A 14702-nucleotide genomic window follows, 5' to 3' on the forward strand; every position below is an offset into this window, starting at 1 on the left:
AAAATACAATAGAGTGAAGAAAATTATAAACTGTATTACTCCAGACATTCTTCTTCCTCGCTGACAGAGAATCCTTTGTAAGTTCCAATATACACTCAATAGTTGACTCACTTCCTCCCACTTGGCAAATTCAGTTGAATCAGACTATGGCTGCAAATAAATCTGCGATAAAGTTTAGAAGAGAATTAGTAAAGTGCTGTAATGAGGAAGCTGATGGGGCAGATTATCTGGTAGCACAGGGAAAGGAATAGCAGAATAAGCACTTTTTAAAGATAAAGATTTACAAAATGAGATATGTAAAACTTATTTCTAAACTGAATTTGATTTTATTAGAGGCCTTTGGAAGCCTGTAAATGTCAAGACAATATAGTTTACTAAGGAATTAGAGTTCATGAAACCATGAGTAGAATTGGGGTGGGAGAGTGCTATGGGCAAAGATCAATATAACTCTGGTGAATGTGAATTAAAAAATATTTGATGTGACATAAAACACAGAGATCTCTTTAAGCATTAGTGAACAGGACAAGAACAATAAACGCAGTTCTGTAGAAGCTGTTCCGGTCAAAACAGAGATGTAACATCAGAGTCCAAACTGAATGTACAAATTGGCAGTGGCTTTTCTTAGCCTTATTAAAGTTCAGAAACCATCCCCAGAAGCTGGGTTGCAATGAAGAACAATGGTTATCTGAAAGCACTGTGGCACTGATGCTTCCGGTATATTTACCTTAAACCCACTTCACTGGTCATGTAAGGACAGTGACACTATGGAAGCCATCCTGTGTTTCCGCTATATACCTGTTTGCAGATGCTACTATGAATCAAAACAGGCTCCACAGCTCAGCTGATATAATTGCATTATTTTTTCCAGGAGGCTTCCTGTTTTAGCAAAAAAGGGCGGGGGGGGAGGGAGAGAGAGAGTTGAGGGTGTTTCTGCTGCCACCTGTTTCTGTCTTGCCCTAGCGATAACACAGCAAAAGCTGATCCCAGGCACGTTCATGTTAGTCAAGTGAGGAGTGTGATTGCTTTAACAGATGCTTTTTCAGACATTAAGGTCCTATTAACAGTCTGCAAGGTAGTGCTGTGCAGAGATAGCTGAATTAACTCCAGCTGAGATAGCTTCAAAATCACATCAACACAGCTCTGTGCCAGGACTAATTAGCCCAGAGGTAGCACCACACTGACACAGTTAGATTGCTCTGGGACCCAAGCTAATGTCCTGATAGGTACTGCGTGGAGACATACCCGCTTGTTTAAAGCCAGTTTAGTTATCTGGATTACCACAATGCAATGCACAACTCTGACATCTCTTAAGAGGCCTAGTATATTATTACCTTCTGTAATACTCACAGCCACTGGCAACTGTCTCATTTATAGTAATTTTATACTTCAGGTCACAAAAATATACCTTCATTTCATTTTATATTTCCTAAGGGATACTTACTAGAATCCTGACATTCAATAGAAAATATCCCTTTGTCATATATACAAATGTTACTGTCAGTTCTATTTTTTTGCTGGTTTTACCTTCATATATTCATAGAAAATTATACTCTGTGCTTACAGTTCCATACCATTTATATGCTTCATTTTTATTTGCTTACAAATTTAGATCGCAATTTTTCTTTCATGTTCCTAGCTTCAACACTTCATTAGTTTAGTTCGTTAGTTTTCCAGCCCTGCATGAAAAATTAGTGATTCATTTCTGTTAAAAAGGATATTAATAATATTCCATATTTTTGAGATGTGAAAAGAAAAAGATAGCCTTAAATTATTAAGCTAATTAATTGGTTTACTTTGATGTGGGTGTGTGTGCAATGCCTGATGGTGTTGACAAATGATTGTCCCCAGGCCATAGTGAGAGCAAAGGCAAGAAGAGTCCTCTCAGTGCCCTGCAGAGGTGGGGTCAGCTACAGGGGAAGCAGAGGCTGCTGATGAGCAGAGGAGCAGTGGGAGTGCATTTGTCACCATTTTGGAGCTGAAGGAACCATGTCAACCTTCAGAAGCTGAAGTAGGCCAGGGGGACTGGTCTGAGTGCACACAGAACCTCCGTATCTCCCCTTGGATTAATGTATTTGACTCTTTCACTGTCTCCTCTAGTGCCCTTACAAGCATGACTTCTACCAACTTCTGGGTGCACTGCACTGAAAATGTCATGTTTTTAATTGTTAGTGGGGTCTATATATCTGGGTCTTCATGGCTCTGCAAAAGCGATTGCCACCGTTGCCATGAATGCAGCTTTCAATCCTTCCCCTCTACTTTCTGCCTGTGGACTTCCTACCAAATTGTTGTCGATGGTCTCTCTGGGCGTATATGCTAGAATTTTAACCCATTAAATGTATGCTAGCCCCATATACAGTGGAAACTGTCATCCTGACATGGTTACCTTCAGGCTTGGTTTCTGCATAGCAGAGACACATTCCCTGAATCTCAAATGACTGGTCTTGAGCTTGTTGCTCCATGGCAACAATGTAGACTTGAGATGTCCTAGAGCACACGCACTTAAAATGCCCCATGTGGTATTCCCCCTCCTTCTGTTTACTTTAAAATTGGGCTTATCTCTAAATGGTTATTATGAAGTTTATAATAATTTAGTCCGTAAAGCTAAAATATGTATAAATAATCCCATACATGCCTTTTAGGAGCTTGAGTATTTTTACCCATGCGTTTAAGGAAGAGTAAGACTGCAATGCTTTGGATGCTCTTTTAATCTAAATAAGGTTATTTTATTGACAATAAACTCAGAATCTAGAGACGCATGCAAATTCAAAGTCACTTTTCTTCACCCTTTTCTTTTCTGGTAGAAGGTTAAATCTCAGAACATGTTAAAAGGTGTTTAATGGCTGAGTGCCTTGACCTTGTCTGGGACAGAAGCCAGTCTAGGACATTTGTTGGCTAGAGCTATGCACAGCGAACAACTATAATCAGCTTGGCACTCCTGTTAATAAGGCAGGTGTTTGCATCTACCACCGCCAGACCACACAATGATGGCTAGTGAATAATATGCTGCTGGTAAATCTTTCTTTCACTGTGAAGTTTTCTCTTTTAATTTGTTATATTATTCAGAAAACATCAGTGTCTTTTTACAGGTATTTTATTATATTTTAGTATGAAAACCCCAGAATTTGTGCACATCTTAAAAACGAGTAGTCTTAATACAGTCTTAATACAGTTGCGGATTTAATGTTTTAAAAATTGGCAGTGGATTCATGGGAGCTTGAAATGACTTATAAGGAAAGTAAATCCATAATTTAGAAATTCTCACTGTAAATCAGACTGAAGAAATTAAATCCTGTAGATAAATGTTTTGACTCACAGTGTCTTCCCTGAAAGAGGAATACGGACAAAATGTTTGTCTTGCAAATTGTGGGTTTTCTTGTGGTTACCCTAAATCAAATTCACATGTTTGCACTGTTCGGTATTCTGTTTCCTTCCTATACCTACACAGGGACTTCACTCTGCATGCCTGGAGCAAATTAAAACAAAAGCACTTGCACAGGATTACTGTGACAATGCTTATTATAAGTAGGAAAGATTTGGAATTGCTTTGCCTGAGGGTAGAATACAGTTCTCTAGTCAAATGAGGGACAAATTTTTATTTAACTGAATTGGATAGTAACCTTCAATTTGGCAAAGAAACTTAAAGCTTTAAATTACCTACCAGTGCTGAATGGATTGACTTTTGTTGATGTGAATGCCAAAAGCTAAGCTGATGGGTGACACCTCTTCAACCCTCTTATATATTGACATCCTACTTAAAAAGAGGGATATAACTATTCAAGAGTACAGGCAAATGAAATTTAGGATAGTTGCACTGCCAATATGGCATGAATGAGTACATGGGAATGAAAATCAGGAAAATTTGCTTGAATGAGTAGCACTGAGAAACTTAGATCTTAAAATCAAGTGTCATACAAAAATAGGAACAAAAATGAATACTGTCACTTGCCCCATACCAAGAAAAGTGAATGGATAAGCAGTATTTGCATTTTTTCTTAGTTTATCTTATATATTTTTGAAAGGATAATGTAAGAAGAGTGAAAAATGAATGAAAATTAAATATGCATTTTGATTATTATATAGATTATTTAAGAATGTTAACAGATTTCAGTTGACTCAATATTTTAACAAGCTTCATCAAAATTGTCAAACTGTTGAATTATCCTTAATATACAGAATCTCAGTATCTAAGTTAGAATTTTATTACTGCAATGATGGCAGGGTATGTTCAGTATAGGTCTTGACTTCTGAGCTTGTCCCACAGATGTCTGTTCTTCAGCCTGTTTCTATCTATGTCCTCTGTCAGCTGTAAAGCAGCTTAAACTGAGATCAGCTGTTTCTGTTTTGGGACACTGCCTGGCACACTGTAGGTAACATTACAACACAAAGCGAAACAGAATAATCTCATCTGTGCTACGATTTGGACTCCTTGAATGGGTATTTTCTGTAAAAATTCCTGAAGATTCTTTCTTAGACAGAATGACACTCTGCTAAAAGCTATAGAAAACATTATTATCATTGAAAGAAATACTCTTGTTTGTTAAGAGGAAGGGAGTGGTTACAGGGGCACTGTAAAGAAAATAAAAGGAGCATGGAGGGAATGTGAAGAGGAAAGCTCAGGATGCAGAATGGGATGATGGGGAGATATTATTGAGTAATGTGCTGAAACAAAAGGAGACATTACTGGGAGAATTACACTGAACATAAGGAGAGTTCCTGTTGTAATCAAGCGATTGAGGATACCATTGAGGGCATAGGGCATGAATCCATAGGAAAACAGGCTTCCTTAGTTCCGTTTTTCACAAATATTTTTTTCCCCCTAAGATGAAAAGATTCCAATGCAAGTTTGTTTTATTGTGGGTTTTGTGGTTTTTTCTTTTTTTTTTTTTGATTGTTATTATTGCATAGGTTTTTTGCAATATGGAAATTGCTGGAGGAGGATGGACAGTTATACAGCACCGAGAAGATGGGAGTCTGGATTTTCAAAAAAGCTGGAAAGAATACAAAATGGTAAGGTGAAAAATGTGGAATAGCTGTACAGTCCTTAGAAGTGTTAGATTTCAAATAGTACTTCCTATTACCTTAAGCAGATAGTTCTGCCTATGGTGATGTGGTGTGGTCCTGCAGTCTTTTATGAGCTACCTTTTGTCATGTCTGTTACTTTCAAAAATCATAATATTCTTTTTACTCAGTTAGTTGAGTATTATTTCCCATGACTTAAGGTTTCTTTCAGGTCAGTTACTGAGATTAAAATGAGTTCAGGCTCAGGCATATGCACTAAAGAATGTTTCTGTCTGTCCCTCTGAAGTTTTGACTTGCTGTGATGTTAAGAGGTAATAGCCATGTGACAATGTTCCTAATGCATGGATGTTTGTAGATGAGGGGAACTCCTTTAGAACCTGGAGCATCTCAGATAGGAATGAAAAGTTTTACTGGGGTTTATCCCAAGTCATACAACACCTCTGCCAATCAAGCTAATGTACCGGAAATGTTGATATTTCGAATAGGATTAAAAGAAAATAAATAACTTACCACATTACAGATGACATGACTTCAGCAGGCTATTTTCCCTTTGCCAACTCAAAAAAATTTTACTCCAATCTAAATAACTTCTGAGTTTTTTCATTTGCTGCCTGATCAAACTTTCTGATGGAGCTTCTTTCTCTGAGTCCCTGAGGACTGGCTTGGATTTCAGTGACATTCCCAGTGAAGTTTTCAGAACTGTGTTATCAGCCTGGAAGAGGAAAATCTTTTTTTCCAACAGTTTTCAAAAAGCACTAAATGAAGAGAGCATTCAAAATGTTTGAAAATAAAAGCAAGTTCAGTTCAGTAAAAATCTCTATGGGAAAAAGCTCTGATACAGAATTTACCATTTCAGAAATAAATCAGATTACTGAACCAAAATGTCATTTTGGATTTTATGGATGCTTTCTTTTCAGTATTTTTATATTACTTGAAAATATAAATTATAGGGGTAAAAACTAACCATTTGGGTCAGATGTCTGCTACTATGGATAACCAGAGGATGTAATCTGTTTCATAAGACATGTGAAGTAAAAATAATATTAAAATGGCAAATAGGTATTTTGTAATGGATTTGCAAAATTGGGAACTCTTTTTAGAATCCATAAAGTTTTAATTTACCAGGAAGCTTGAAAACAATTTTACTCTATTTTGGTTCAGAGACAAATAAAATATAAAATATCAATTTATTTTGGGGGAACCAAAATTTGAAGATTCTACCATTTCTACTTATGAGGAAACTAGAATTTGTATATGCAACCTAACTCATTCTCTCTATATGGGCTGTTTTAATTTCTGTTTATACCATATGAATTATTGAGATTTACTCATTTTTTCTCTTCTGTGCTTTTTCTTAGACCATTTAATAAAAACAGCCCTTCTTTTTAAAGTTTTCCCATGTGGCCTTTTTTCATATATATCCTTTCACTCAGTCAAACATTTTCCTCAAATTTTCCTTTACAACAGTGTGAGCCTGTTCAGGATTAGATTATGTTGGTTTTGTCTAGTTCAAGCAGTCTGAATTAATTTTTCTTCTCTTTAGGAATGCCATAGTCTTCTAAGAGATCATTTACTTCTACAAATAAAAAGGATCTGTTTTGGACTTTTACTGATAGCTATCCTATAAGTAAGTCATGAGAAAAGATGGGATTTAGGCTTGTCTCTGCTTCTATGTACCGTTTCATCTAAGTAACTAGTTTAGGCCCCATTCCGTGATTATCTTATATCACCAAATGATGAATGATAGAGGCTGGTGGATGCTCTGTGGATTACTCAAATATGTAAAAGCGTCTGAGCTTCAAGGCAATGACACCACTGACTTAATTCCCTCGTTGTTCAGAGAGGGTGTGCGATGTCTATCGGATCACATCCCCTCTCCTTCCTGACACATCTACCTGGTGTTTCTTCCAATGGAAACCAAGTAGTGTGTTGGGGGAGACAATAGTACTTCATCTTGCTTGGAGTGGTTGAACTTCATATGTGTTCTCTCAGCCCATAGTTCAGATACAGATTTACAGATTTGCTAAGACATTCTTGTTGTGGTTGTATCTCATTAGGGCCCCAAATCTAACAGAAATAAACAATGTCATAATAATATACTAACAGCAAGAATAAGTCACTTGGGCTTCTTTTAATTTCAGTGCATTTAGTTCTTATTGGAAAAGAATCTGGAAAACTGTTGAAGTTACTCAGTTACAAGCAAGTACTGATTGCCAGCTTCTGAGCTGGACAGGGACTCAGGCCACCAACCTGTGGCACTGCTAGTGCCCTCACAAGTTATTGGCTGTTCCAGTTGTAGGAGGCCATTGCACATTTTCTCTGACTCTAAGCTGAGATCCTTACAGCAGGTAACTTGGAAAGGGTGCACATGGAGTATCCTCTGCAAAGGTGAGTGACAGCACTGCTGGGTTACAGGAGTCACCTGGCAACAATGAGGCAATCATTGTCTTTGATTCAGTTTCATGCTGATGCCTTCAGCTTACATGGAAGTACTTCAATTCCTATTCAATATATTTTCCAGACACCATCACAGGAAACAGGTTAAGAGAGAGTTAAAGTAGCCATGAATCTTTTGAAAGTAGGAAATATACAACTCTATCCATACATCAATTGCCACAAAGTCAGTGATACTACACTAATAGTGGTACTAACATTTTCTCCTTGTTCTTTTGGTTCCATTTCCACTGGCATCCAATCACCACTCTGCAAAATAAAGTTACATTTTCTTTGGTATCTAAAACAATAACTAATGAATAGAAAACCTTTTATGCAGATTTATTGTTATGCAAGATTGCTTATGCCATCTTCTTCCTTAGTGGCATATGTGCTTACCAGTATCATTCAGTTTTGTTATTAGTCTTATGCCATGCAGTGTAATTTGTGCCTTTGCTTCTAAGAACTCATTTCTGACTACGAAATCTCTTGGGCTAATTCAGTTTTGAACATTCAATACTAATTGGAAGAAATTCAGAGGAAATCCTGTGAGTTCATCCTCCCATCCTTTTCTTATCAGTATCTCCTACATCTGTTCTTTCACATTTTGAAATGGATTTTCCATTATACTGTTTGTTACTTATCAGAAAAATTTGAAGTGAAGCAACAAATAATTCCTTTAACAACAGTGGCTAAGGTCACCCTGAAGCAAGTTTCAACCATTTTTCATATTTCCTTGCCTGAGAAGGGAATGTAAAACACTATTAGATTTTTGACCTCTAGAAGGAGAATATCATTTAAAAAAATATTGGTTACCATCTGCAAACCTGAGCCGCTTTTAGAAGGGGGGTTTCCACAAGCTTACTTTCTAAGACACAGTTTCTGGCATTTATTAGGCAGTCATTAGGAATAATCAAATCCAATGATTATCTCATGTGCTAACTTGGCTATCAAAACTTCTTTCTCAATTTCCAGCTTTTCAGTTCTTGGATGAATGCACCTTTCCCAGTTACTCTCTCCATTTTTGCCAGATTAGGTGATGGGGTATTGGATTCCCTATTCTCTAGCCTTTTAGTATGTCTAGTTTAATAATTCCCATCAATTTCACAGAACTTATTCCACACTCAACAGCCCAACATTCACTATCAGTTTCCCAGTGGGGCTTCTTGGGGGTCAAGTCTATTGGGGGCTTCCTCAGACCTTTAAAATTATTTTCTTGTTTTCTGTCATTGGAGAAAGACTCTTAATAAGTATTTGAAATTGCGTGCCTTGGCCAGCCCACAACAATCCTATTCCTAGCCAGGTTTTTTTCCCTGCATGTCAGTATTTAATTGTACTGCATGCCTTCATTGCTACAGTGTTGCTATTTTCCTTTCTCTGATGAAAGAAGGCTATCACTTTTTTAATCATTCATAATGTCATGAGCTAGATTAGGATCACTTGTACATATTAGACTCACAGCTGAATTTCTAAGCTTTATGGCAACCACCTCCTATCTTCCTGAGCAGCAGCTGGTTTTTCTTTTGAATGATGTTCAGCGGTAAATTCCACACCCCCTTAATCTCATGTTCCTGATTAACATCTAAGAATCCAACACCAATTCAGTGCTTAAAAAAAGTCTGCTGCCAATTCATCTCAGCAGTCATCACCAGCATTTGTGTGCCTGAAAAGCACATCCGCATAACCACTTCCATTTCTGTTGGGGTTTCTTCTTTTTCTTTTCTCCTTTAAAGTTGTTGGGTCAAATTGATGGCTAGCTCCATACTGCCAGTATCGTATGATGCAGAGCAGGATAATTTATGCTCTTCGATGGCTTAAATTCTACAGCATACTGAGAGCCAGACCACAGAGATGGTTACCAGAACTTTCTCAGGAAGTATTTCTGGATGCAGTTCTAGTGGGCATTTACATTATGTTATCTGGAATAATCTGATTTTCCTCTGAGCCTCAGTAAATTTTAACTAGTATAACAAGCCTGGTGATCCATGTCTTCTGCTTACCTAAAAGACAGCTGAACTTGTTTTTGGACTGTAAACCTTTGATTTCCTTCTAGACATGATGTTTTGTCTACCCTTTTTGATATACTTCCTGCAGTTCATCTCTGTGAGTAAGCTCTGGTTTGGACATAGGTCCCACCCATTTCCTGGAAGACCTTCCAGTCGCTGATCACCTCATGTTTTCACCTCACCAGTCCTTGCAAGTCCTACAGACTGTGAGTTGTGTATTTGGGCATCTAGATCTACCTGAATTATTCATAACAAGAGCTACCATTCCAACAAAGGTTTTATTTCTTAGTACCATCTTTCAGTTCATTCTGAAAACTTCCAGATGTTACTTACATTTAATTTTTATTTGCAAAGTGTCCAGCTCCTGTTTTAGAATGTGGTCTCCTAATTCCTTTTATGGTTACCATCTGGTTTAAGTCTTATTTTAATTTCTCTTGTGAAAATTTCAGTTCCAGTTTTCAGTTTTGTTAACATTCTTTCTGCCCACCTTTCCTGTCCCTAAACTCTGACTTTTTTTTGTTCCATATTGCTTCAGTAACAATACTAACTTACACTTTTTTTTCTTTTTCAAGATAGGTCCTCACCACAATTAATTAACATTGTGTTTGACCTGAGCAAAGAGACAAACTCAAGCTGTTGTACAGTTCCCTTTTGGAACTTTAATTGATGATGGATTTTTCTCTGTTGCAGTTTTGTCCATTTACAAACAATGTGCAGATTCTTTTTTGTCCCCAAACACTTGAAAAATCAAACAACTACAGACAGATCTCCAACCCCTTCCAGTCATATTAGATTATTATGTTCATCACTTTCTTTTTCAAGGAGAGGCTGACTGCATAAAAATCACAAGGCATGTTTTTAAATTGTTTGTGTAAGTTTCATGATTCTTGTTCCACTATTTTAGTGGAAAACAACTTCAGATGTGTTTTTTTTTAAACAAAAATTACATAAACCATATGGCTAGGCTGAGGAGAATGTTCTTGACAGAAAAAATAAATTTGCTCATAATTTGATTGCTTATATTGTAGAAACAATATCTTTCATAATTCTCAGTTTTGTTAAAGCTAGATATTCTGCATTAATTTTAAATCCTTTTCTGGGTTATAAATGTTTAAGATATGTTATGCATTGATATGGCCACAAAATCTTCACACTTCTTGCATTCACAGTAGTCTGATATTATTGATACATTTGCTGTATTTCTGTGTTCTTTAAAAGAGAACTCAAATACTATCAAAGAGATGTGAAGATGGTAACATTGCTCTTTCTGTGACTATTCCACATTAAATAGGTTTGTCAAAAGCTCATTTTTGGGATCATCATTCATGCTAAATTTTTCCCTTTAGACTAAAGAAAAGAGATTGCTGGGAGCTAAGTATATTCCACTGCAAGCATATGATGCAGCTCCCTGGGTTCACAGGACGTCAAGTACTGAAATGGTCATTGAAATGAACTTCACCTAACTTCTGTTAGGGAGATTTAGAAAGATGCTGCTGTTGTTCACAGGAGTTAAAACACTCATATGCTTTTTAGATAACGTTTTGTAATTTTGACAGGAATTTAAACTTAGGAAACCTTTATCATCATGTGGAAAATGTACATACACATACCAGCTAGAGATTCCTAGCTACCAACAGGCCTGTGGTTTTATGACAGTGAGAGGTTGCCTCCATCAATTTTGGCTTGAGCTATGTTCAAGTCATCTATTTTTTGGTCACAAACAGTAACTCAAAGAAATATAAGGAAAACAACAAAATATTACCCCTAAAGTACATATGGTCGGATATGTAAACCTTAAAAGTATGACTGTTGATTGATCTCATATGCACATATATTTTCATCTTCACCATTATTACCCCCAAATTGTTTGGCTATGAAGGATCCACCAAGGGCAAAGATATACAGCTGCTCCTGATAATTAGCTAATTGGATTTTATAATAAGAACTGTGTCTTTCTTCCAACAAGAGTTTTTGTGTTTCCCTGTTTTGCACAGGAGGGATCCAGTGGATGGGGTCCTACTCCTACTTGACTCAATTTCTCTCAGCTCCTAGGCCATACCTGCACTTGTGCATTGAACAGGGCCAAGGCCTGTGTGTGATCACAGTCGTATGACACAAGATCCTCATCACTAAATTTTAGTGGAATTTTGGTCTGACTCAAATAACATTCCACAAATAATGCCGAAGCAGTTAGGGGTAATGGGGCATTCTCAGGTGGCAGTTTGCACAGGGCTGCCTTTTTTTCAGAGCTGAGAAGGTTTTACTGTTAGCACGTGGGTTATTCTGTTTTGCTTTCTTCTGCTTAGCAGAGTAGTAGGGGCTGTTCGGAATGCTCTTCACAGCTTCTCCTTCCCCCTGTGGCTTAGTGAAACAGTACTGAGGGGAAGAATTGTTGGTTCAGAGAACATGGGGAGGCTTTTTGAAGATAACCTGGGAATAGCAAAGGAATACAGAAAGTTTTGTGGAAGGAGGAGAGCCTTCATAACACTATCTGTACTACATACATCCATCTAGCTAGCTAGCTGGAGGTATATTCCATAATTTCTTCTGCAGAAACAGCTTCATGTTCTTTCCCTGCCAGTAGTGTAAAGAATTCTATAAAATGCCTTGCAACATCAGCATGGTCCTTCCTGCAAAAATGAAGGATTTGAGGACAGGATGGACCTGTGAGAAAGGCAAAAACTAGGGAATACGTGTCCTTGGAAAAGACAGAAGCCATGTTCCTTCTGTACTATAAACAAACAAGACAGGTTGGGAGTGTTGTTGGTGGTGAATTATTACGTTGCATGAATAAGCTTATAAGAGTGAGTTATGGGTACAAGGTGATAAAAAAGGCATGCTTCAGACATGAATAATTTTGTAACATATAGTCAGAAATACATTTCTTATGATAGTACACTCCAAGGTCACTACTTATAAGTTGCTTACATCTGAAAAAAATCATTTACTTCAATGGACTGGGATAGATGACATGGAAGTCATTTGTTTCTTTCAAACATTTACCAAGTAATTAGGATATAAGGAAATGATTTTTGGTGACTGGAATGTGTATTAAGATATTGTGTGAGTAACGTCTTTCGTGGAGACCCACCCTTCTGTGATAAAGAATGACACGTCATGCTAGTTTAATAAAAAGTCACTTCTGACTGCAACTGTTATTCAGATAATTGTCACTTTCATCAGTGTTATAAAAAAAGCCAGCATGTTCTCTGCTTTTCCCGAGATCTAAATCCAGCATGTCCAGTGGAGATAGACGTGATATCAAAGTGGTAAGAGACCATATTCGGTTTTATGAAAACGTGTTCATGAAACTATTCTGGTCCTGACCAAGGCTTAATCTACAGTATGCATTTCAACAGTATAATCTAAGGGAGCGAGAATGAAATAATATTTGTTTCAGAGTGCTTTGGATCACTAGATTGGGCACCAGAGAAGATGCTACCACACAAGGAAGCACTTTCTTTATTTGGGGGAATGGTTTTGGATGTAAAATTAAACACAATTTGGTGTGGAGCACACTTGTGTTTTAAATGTGTTATACTTGGCACAGTCTTCCCTATGCAAATGTTACTGGATAACACTAGTTTCAAGTGTTGTATTGACACATGGCTATGTACTTGTGCCTACTCTGCCACTAGTGCTTCAATTTAACACCATTAATGTACATTGATAAGACTCGTGGTCTTCCAAAGGCTGTTAATATAACCATGTAAGGTATTCCTTACATGTAAAACTTAATAAATTTTATGTAATGATATCACAACTCAGCTTAATTATGCTAACAGCCTGTAGCAGAGCACCATGAGAAAGGTTAATGTTATTAAAGAAACTTTCCTTTCTAACCAAAAGACAGAAATGCAATTTTGCAAGAGCCAGGTGAGATTTTGGGAGGTTGTTTTTTAAATTAGTGATTTGAACATTTAGTATAATTGTAGCAGAGGTCCTCCAAAATGACAGTTGTGTGCTCTCATCATGGAACAGCTTCTTCTTCAGCGAGGAGGATCTCCTGCCTGATCTGTTCCATTTGGGACTCGCTGGAGCAGCCCTTCACTTTGGGGCTTATGTGTCAGATTAGCACTATAACTTTTTGACTCTGGTGTCAGTCATCTGTTCTTGTTCAGCTATTTAGTGTAGCAACTGAACCCAAACAAGAGAGAAAAGAGCAACCTGTAAGTTTGGTGCTTGGGGTATTTGGATGGATTATGGGGCTGAGATTCAAGTCCCTGCTCAGACTCACATACAGATGGTTTGACTGTTGGTCTTTCCTGTAGCATCTATGCTCCTAGTCATGTGCATCTTTGCTATTTGGGATGAATCAGTGTCTTCTGAAAAGAGAATTAAGTCCTACTTCCACAAGTTTTTTCTTTTTGCCTGAAGTGAAACAAAAGTACTTTATTTTAGATTTATTTTTTTTTTTAGATTTTGAATTTTTAGCCTAAACCATACAATTTATTTCTTTGCAAAGGACAAAACAGAAAGTACTCTTAAGCTCCCAACTTGTCTTTCTTAGAGTACAAAAACTAAGTTTTCTTTTCTTTAAAATATACCCATTTCCCTGGGATGCACTTACTAGGAGCTGCACTAAGTGTCTGTATATTCCCAGGATCCACTTGTCCTAGAGTGAAGAAGGTGGTTTGGGAAAGAGGCTGTCAATGTAATTTGTTTCAGTAGGAAATGCTTTCATGTTTTTAGTTAAAACAGTAAGGAAGTTAGATTGAAATCCAGGCCTGAGGAAGATGCACTGGCTGTTGTATATGTGTTACTGTAGGAAACTGAGCTGTTTGGGGACCACTGCCTAGCCAGGGGTAACATCTGTGTAAGGTTTGCACCTCAACCTGGATCCTGTCACTGTGATTATTCCTCATCAGAAAGTCTGCTACTACTAGTGCTGTGTGTGTTTGAGAAGGAAAAAAGAAAAAGTGAACCCAACTTCTGTATGTCTACTAATATATTTGGTCTAGAATTAAGTGTAACAGCCTGAATTGCTGCAGGATATGAACAAGATTTTGAGACACACTTTTCATACTTGTAATGACTATACAGACATTTAGTTTTTTGTTTAAACTGACAATATCTAAGTTTTTATTTTAGTCTTTTGACAAGGTACCTCTGGCTTCAATCTAAACATATTTTTAAAACCTGCCACCAAATATTTGTTAGTATTTCATAGAAATAATTCTTAATATTTAGCATTATTTTCCCATATTCTTTTAAGTTAACATTATTTAACACATTTGTTTTCTG

At 37.1% G+C, this 14702-nt stretch overlaps 1 protein-coding gene across 1 annotated transcript in view; it reads left to right on the top strand.

The window, feature by feature from the left end:
• Positions 1-14702, top strand: part of ANGPT1 (angiopoietin 1) — a 163354-nt gene that overhangs the window by 104626 nt on the left and 44026 nt on the right. Inside the window, exon 6 of the mRNA XM_030012726.2 lies at positions 4906-5007. Within this exon, the coding sequence (XP_029868586.1) occupies positions 4906-5007 (102 nt within the window). The remainder of the gene's footprint in view (positions 1-4905; positions 5008-14702) is intronic.

This window comes from Aquila chrysaetos, chromosome 4 (assembly GCF_900496995.4).
Source record: "Aquila chrysaetos chrysaetos chromosome 4, bAquChr1.4, whole genome shotgun sequence".
Lineage (NCBI taxonomy): Eukaryota > Metazoa > Chordata > Aves > Accipitriformes > Accipitridae > Aquila > Aquila chrysaetos.